Consider the following 7,556-nt stretch of genomic DNA (forward strand, 5'->3'; position numbering starts at 1 on the left):
TATTCTCTCTCTCTCTCCCTTCCTCGTTTCCTCCCTCTTGTCTCTCTTTTTCCAGCTTTCTTTCTTTTTTTCTTGTAATGTTAGAGATCCAACCCAGGGCTTGTGTTTAAAGTCTTTGTCACCAAGGTACATCTCCCCACCCCCCCACCCCCCGCCCCCAGCACAGAAGCTTTGACTTCTAAAGTAAAAATTAAATGGCATGAGGCTCGAAGGTTTGGTTTGTGCCGACTACCACACAGTGCACACAGCGACCTCCATTTGCCCAAAAGCTACCCGGGCCATTTGTCAAAGATCTGATTGGCAGCTCTCACTTTACCTGCCAGGCTCCATTGATCAGTGCCTTTCAAGGATGTGGCTGTGTGCTTTACACAGAAGGAACGGGCCAGCCTGCTACCCGCTCAGAGGGTCCTGTGCAGGGCAGCAATGCTGGAGACGTATGGACACGTGGTCTTTTCCGGTGCTGTCCACTTCCAAACCAGCTGATTGCTTAGCTGTAGCAAGGGAAAGAGGTGGGTTCTCCCAGCCAGAGGGAGCCCTAAGTAGAAGAGGCAGGAGAGCGGGCCTCCGGGATATACCTCAAAACTAACAAGACACCATCAGTTAGCTGAAATGATAGCACGAGCAATGAACTCAAAGGTCCCTCCAAGTCAGTGCTGGGACGACAGGAAAAAGCTCAGTTCTTGACCTTTAAAGGTCAGTTTGCTGAGGAAGGAACTGATTTAAGAGACATGTTAAATGTTCTTCTTCTTACTACACTTTTATGAATATTTTCATTTTTATCATATTAAAAATACTAAAAGATGCAAATGCTTTTATATTTTCATATATTCATCTAGTTTGTTTACACTTGTTTTGTCATTATTGGGAAAATCCTTGTTTATTTTTTTTCAATTTTTGTTTGTTTCTCATTCTCTAGCCCATGCTGGCCTTGAACTCATGATGTATCATAGCTTCCCAAGTGCCTAGATTACAGGTGTGAGTCACCACACTTGATTACAGGTGTGGGCCACCACACTTGGCTTCTTTCTTTCTCCATATGTTCCCCATTGTTACACTTCCTTAATATTTTTTTACTGTTTTATTGTATAGTCAACGAACTTACTACAGAAAAGTCCCCAAATCTAGAGAAAGAAAACAGACAAACACAAGAGGCATCTAGAATCACACACAGATAGACACGGCCAGAGGAACTCTCCATGACGTGGACTAGACAAGATGTCAAAAATACAAAGAAACAATATTAATGGAAAGTGCCAACCCATCTACAGAGACACAGAGCATCATCTCTCTCATCATCAACCCAAAAAGCAGGAAAGAGTAGAGTTGAAAACTCCAATAGCCGAATGTCAATGACTGATGACCAAGATTACTGTATCCAGCAGCTATCATTTACATTTGACTGAGAAATGAAAGCATCTCAAGAAAAGCACAGTCTAAGTTCACGGCCAACAGGCCAGCACTGCAGAAGACACTTAGAGAATGATGTACATACTATCCACAGAGGAGGAAAAGGTACTCTCAACACAAGAGCAGAAGAAATAATAAAATCTGGAAGGAATGAAAGACAAAGCTGGGTCGACACAGTGAACCAGCAAACTCCTAACAGGGACAGGGGAAAGAAAAGGATGAACACTATCCACCCAACCAGAGAATCAACCATACAATGATGGGAAGTAGTACAGCTCTCAGCAACAACCTCCAGTGGAAATGGCTTGACTCACCGATTAAGAGATCCAGACTGAGAGGCGAGACTCAGCCAAGACCAGTCTGGGTTATCAAAAAGGTGCTTCTCTGAAAAGATAAGCAAGACTGACCAACTCCTAGGCAGGCCGACCCAAACTGGAGTTTGTAGAGTGCTTAAGCAAAGTCATGCTCCCCCAGTGTCAGCTAAAACTGGGCATCCCTTCATGACAAAGCCCTTGAGAAAGCAGAAACAGGACTGTACCTCAACACAATAAGACTAAGTATGACATTGCACCACCTGGGGAATTTCCTCTAAAATTAGAAAGGAGACAAGGGTAGACAATGCCCACTCTTTTCAACAGAGTGATAGAAGTTTACTGGACTAGTAAGGTGAGAGAAAAGTGAAAGAAACACACACAGGACAGAAAAAGTCAACTTATCCCTGTTTCCACATGATGTGATCTTTCCTCAAAAGATCCTGAAGACTCCACCAGAATCTTTGCATTGTTTTTTGTTGAATTTGTTTGGTTTGCTTTAGATTTTTGTTGTTTATTTTTGTAGCTTTGGCTAGCCCAGAACTTGCTATGTAGACCAGGCTGGGCTTGAACTCGGAGATCTAGCTGTCTACCTCTATCGCCCAAGTCCTAGGATTGAAGGCATGCACCACCACACCTTACCGGCCTGGTTTAGTGTTGAACTAGGGTCTCATTGTTGTACTGGTACTGGCTGGCCCAGAACTCACTGGGAAGCTCAGGCCTCAAACTCATGGTGATCCTCCTGTCGTAGCCTTCAGAGTCTTGGGACTGAATGTGTGTGCTCCCATGCCTGGCTCCTATCAGAAAATCCTTAGACTTGGTAAACACTTTCAGAAAAGTGGCAGGGAATAAAACCAACAAACAAAGGTAGGCATCCTTTCTACGAACCAACAACAAACTTGTCAAAAAGACCTGAGGGGGGAAAAATCATTTCCAATAGCTTTAAAAAATCCAATTGGAAATAAACCTAATAAAAGGAGGGGAAAAACCTGTGTGGTGGAAACATAAAACACAACTGGGAGAAGAAACTGGAAGGAAAAGCCTCCCATGGGAATGTACTGACAGGATAGTATAAAAAAAATAGCTGCATTATTGAAAGTGATCCACAGATTTAAAGCAATCCCCATCAAAATCCCGAAGTTATTTTTCAAAGAAGTAGGAAAAAAAAGTCCTAAAATTCATGTGGGAGCACAAAAGACCCCCAATAGCCAGAGCAATCCTTAGCAGAAAGAACAATGCTCATCTCAGGTTATACTGCACATCATAGTGACCAAACTCTACGGTACTGCCGTAAAAACATTCATATAGATGGACGTAATAGAAGAGAGGATCAGAGGATCGAGAGCCCACCTACCTACAGAGACCTAATTTCTGACAGAAGTTTACAAATCACACTGTGGAGGAAAGGCTGCCTCTCTAATAAATGGTAGTGGGGAGTTTTAACAGCTACACGTCTTCATTTTTGGAAGTCCCAGTGCTGACCCATCAAGAACTGTCTTCCTATTGGTCACCTGCCCTTGGTCCCAGAACTGACCGCATCCTACTCTTCTCTTATTGGCTGTTCTCCACCCTTGTCATCATTTCTACAAAGGCTAATTCTACTTAGGAACTACGCTTTATTCATATGTCTCGCTAGAATCCAGACCACTTTTAAACACTCACAGATAAAGCCCGGGATTCTAGAAAAGCCTTCTGACACCATTCGCATGACCAGACTAAATGACATCCACAACGCACCTCTGTAACGGGAAGCAGATGTTCTGGATGTATCTCCTTAGCACACAGTGTTAGACCTATGTATCTAAAAAGTACTTCCTGAATAAAGATGGAGTCAAAGGTGATGAAAAATTCTGCAATACGCTCATACTCAAGAATGACTTTCTCCCTTAAAACACCACACTTGGTTTGCTGCTATTAATGTATTGTCATTTATAGTCCAGGATCCATAGAAGGCTGAGGTCTACCCACTGCACCCTCTAATGAATCATTCCGAATCCCGGCAGTAACTATTTTACTTATTTGAATGTTTCATAACCCGGCCTTGTGAAATAGGATCTCAGCAGGAAATACCATGGTAGGAATTAAGAGGCCTGCTCAAGAGCCTTGTTTTAATTAGGTTTCTATTTTTTTTTAAAGATCTATTTAGTTATTATGTATACAGTATTCTGTCTGCATGTGTCTTTGCAGGCCAGAAGAAGGCACCAGATCTCAATAGAGGTGGCTGTGAGTCACCATGTGGTTGCTGGGAATTGAACACAGGACCTCAGGGAGAGCAGTCAGTGCTCTTAACTGCTGAGCCACCTCTCCAGCCCCAGGTTTCTATTCTTGTAATAAAGATCATAACCAAAAGCAACTTGAAGAGGACGGAGTTTATTTCCTTTCACAGATTATGGTCCATCATGAAAGGAAGTCATGGCACGACCTCCAGACAGAGATTCTCAATCTGCGGGTCGCGACCCCAGAGCCAATTGATTCTTCCACAGAGGGGTCGCCTAAGACCATTGGAAAACAGATATATTTACGAGTCATAACAGTAGCAAAATTACAGCTATGAAGCGGCACCGAAAATAATTGTATGGTTGGTGGTCACCACCATGACATGGGGCCGCAGCATTAGGCAGGTTGAGAGCCACTGCCGAGACAGAGGCCCTGGAGGAACAGTTTACTGGCTTGTTTTCAGCTCTGCTCACCTGGGTGCCCAGAAATGACACCTACAGCGGCTAATCAGGTAGCAATCAAGAAAATGCTGGGCAGACACACCCCAGAGGCCAATCTGACGGAGACAGTTACTCAACTGAGGTTCAGTCTTCCCAGGTGCGTCAACTTGCAACCAAGAATATGGCTATAACAAGAGAAGTACCTTCTAGTAGGCCAGAGGCACGAATTCAGCGCAAGGACAAACCTACACGGGCATATTTCCTGCCCTGTCTCTTTTTCTTTTAAATAAACTGTAACACTGCCACAGGCAAGGCCCAGACAGATTAAGAATTTCTCTATCCCCAGTCTTGGCTAAAACTGCAAATTAACCTACCCACCCCCTCCCTTTTAAAATTTAGTATTTATTTAGTTAGTTAGTTAGCTAGTCGTGCTAGGACCCAGTCAAGTCTGGCTAAATTTCAACTCCAGACCTCAATGAGCCCATTTCTTCTACTATGGTGCTTCCTGCATTCTCCGCAGGATTCACCGAACTATCGTAATTTTGCCTAAGTTTCCTTGGAAATCCAACTTCCAGAGAGTCAAGAAACGTGGCGATCTGCTGCGGCTCTCCGGGAGGTCTGCTCGAGCAGACAAGGTTGACCTCCCGGGCCCACCCGGCCTAAGTGCGTCAGCGAAGGTCACGGCCACCCAGACAGGACTTCCCGGGCCCTGGGAGCGATCCCACGGCCTCTGGGGCACCCACGCACCTGCTTGGGGGTCCCGGCTGCACGTCCCGGGTGCCGGACGGTCCGCTGCTGGGTCCCCGAAGCCAGCGTTCCTGCCGCGGCGCTTCCGCTCCGGAGGGGCGCAGCGGGGCGGTACCGTGCCTCGTCTCCTGAACCCCCGAGCCTGAGCTGCTGTCAGCGGGGTGTCTCGAGACTGTCCCTATCACTTCCGCCTGCCGGAGAGAAGGCGTGTCCCCCGGCCAGCCGAACTCTGCTTCCAAGATCAGCCAAGCCGTCTGGACTTTCAGTTTCGTCTTTGAGACTGTAACTGGCCAGTGGGGGTAAATCCAAAATTTGAATCTGGGAGACGTAACGTATGGCGACTTTGACAGAGAAATAATTGTGGATGGGTGCTAGGTAGAGTGCCGGAATCCCAGGACAGGTAAGAAACAAGTTTCCTAAAGGTTTGGGATCAAACAGGAAAATTTAAGGCTGAAGAGGCAGCTCATTGGTAGAGGCCCCTGGGTTCGATTTTCAGCATCCTCAGAGGAAGAAAATGAGAACTTCCTGAGCTTGAAGCAGATAATAGCATCCACCACTAATCCGAGACACTCAAACGGTGAACTAGGGCTACACAGCTCAGCTGGTTGATAGTCTCGCATGTGTGGGCCCTGTGTGCTAGGATCAGAAATGGACTGAATAGGCACTAATAATTTGATTCCTCAGAATAAGATGAACGAAATGAGAATAAAAGGTCTAGAATTGAGAAGTGAGTGTAAAAGATATGGAGCTGAATCCTAGCGCCATGATTTATGGCTGGGGAGTTGTAGACAAGGTACTTCACCTGGGTGTGGGGTTCAAATTTCATCATGCAACCCACTTTATGAGGTTGTATCAGAATCACTTTATGCTGGACGTGACTGCTCGCTCTTGTGATCCCAGCACTGGGGAGGCAGAGGCCGGAAGAAGTCAAGTAGAGCTGGCCAAATAGCTAGTTCCAGGCTGGGCGGGGCTGCAAGGGAGACACTAGCTTTTTTTTTTCCTTTCTTTTTCTTTTTCTTTTTCTTTTTTTTTTCTTTTTTTTGCTAGGGTCTTACTGTGTAGCCCTGGCTGGCCTGGAACTTACTATGTAGACCAGGCTGGCCTCAACCTCACAATAATCCATCTGCCTCTGCCTCTGGAGTCACTACACCAGACAGAGACACCCTATCTTTAAAAATGAACTCAACTTATGATTTGATAGACAAATGGAAATGTGTAACATGATCATTACAAAGCACACTGTGTAAAAAGGAAAAATTTGTGACATTACAGGCACTGTGTAAAAAGGTATAATTTGTGATAAAACCCTGTAGGTGTGGAAAAATGGAGATGTATAATGAGCATAGTTTTTGTATGTTTTCACATGAGTTGATCATATTTTTATAGGAAAAGACCAAGGCACCAGAAATAACCTATGTTCAACAATTCTAGGTAAATTTAACATAATTAAAATCATAGAGTTATTGCCAGTGGCCCTAAGGAGCCCATCATGGCGATACCCACCAAACGGCTGGCCTTGGATACTGTAGGAGAGAAAGTGCTGTTATACGAGGCCTTTATCAGTGATGTACTGCAGCGAGACTTGCAAAAGGTGCTGGATCACCGAGACAAGGTGTATGAGCAGCTGTCCTTATACCTTCGACTGAGAAATGTCATTGAGCGACTCCAGGAAACTAAGCGCTCGGAGTTACATATGCAGGTGGATTTGGGCTGGAACTTCTTCATTGACACAGTGGTCCCAGACACTTCACGCATCTATGTGGCCCTGCGATACGGTTTTTTCCTGGAGTTGACACTGGCTGAAGCTCTCAAGTTCATTGACCGGAAGAGTTCTCTCCTCACAGAGCTCAGTGACAACCTCACCAAGGACTCTGGGAATATCAAGGCTCATATCCACATGATGCTAGAGGGACTTAGAGAACTACAAGGCCTACAGAATTTCCCAGAGCCATCTCCCCATTGACTATGTCTTCCCATCTAATATTAAAGAGCCGAATGCCTCGGGGAAAAAAAATCATAGAAAATACCATCTCTGAACCATAATGAAATGAAACTGAAAACCTGGAACAGGGAAAATTGACAGCAGAAAATATATGGCAATTAACATTTTCACTTACAGTGGAAGAAGTCACAAAGGACATTAGGAACCGTTCTGAGATGAATAATAAAAGAAAAACAACACACCAACATTGGTGGGATATAGTTATTGTTGTTGTGTTTTTGCTCTTTAGGGGAGTCTGCCACCCAGCTCCCAAATAAATCACACACACACAGAGGCTTATTCTTAATTATAAGTGCCTGGCCTTAGCTTGGCTTGTTTCATGCCAGCTTTTCTTAACCTAAATTAGCCCATCTACCTTTTGCTTCTGGGCTTTTCTTTTTCTATTCCTGTATACCTTTCTTGGTTTCTTACTCCATGACTTGCTGTGTAACT

The 7,556-nt window shown here is 44.8% G+C and overlaps 1 protein-coding gene across 1 annotated transcript; it reads left to right on the top strand.

The window, feature by feature from the left end:
• The first annotated feature begins 5,322 nt into the window (after window positions 1–5,322).
• On the top strand, window positions 5,323–7,267 carry LOC131919395 (protein UXT-like). The gene is made up of 2 exons (XM_059273581.1): window positions 5,323–5,522; window positions 6,554–7,267. The coding sequence occupies exon 2, from the start codon at window positions 6,612–6,614 to the stop codon at window positions 7,083–7,085; it is 474 nt and encodes a 157-aa protein (XP_059129564.1). The 5' UTR covers window positions 5,323–5,522; window positions 6,554–6,611; the 3' UTR covers window positions 7,086–7,267.
• The last annotated feature ends 289 nt before the right edge of the window (window positions 7,268–7,556 follow it).

This window comes from Peromyscus eremicus, chromosome 9 (assembly GCF_949786415.1).
Source record: "Peromyscus eremicus chromosome 9, PerEre_H2_v1, whole genome shotgun sequence".
NCBI lineage: Eukaryota > Metazoa > Chordata > Mammalia > Rodentia > Cricetidae > Peromyscus > Peromyscus eremicus.

Excerpts from the sequence above, each read along its gene's own strand:
- LOC131919395 (XM_059273581.1), top strand. The coding sequence starts at position 6,612 with ATGGCGATACCCACCAAACGGCTGGCCTTGGATACTGTAGGAGAGAAA.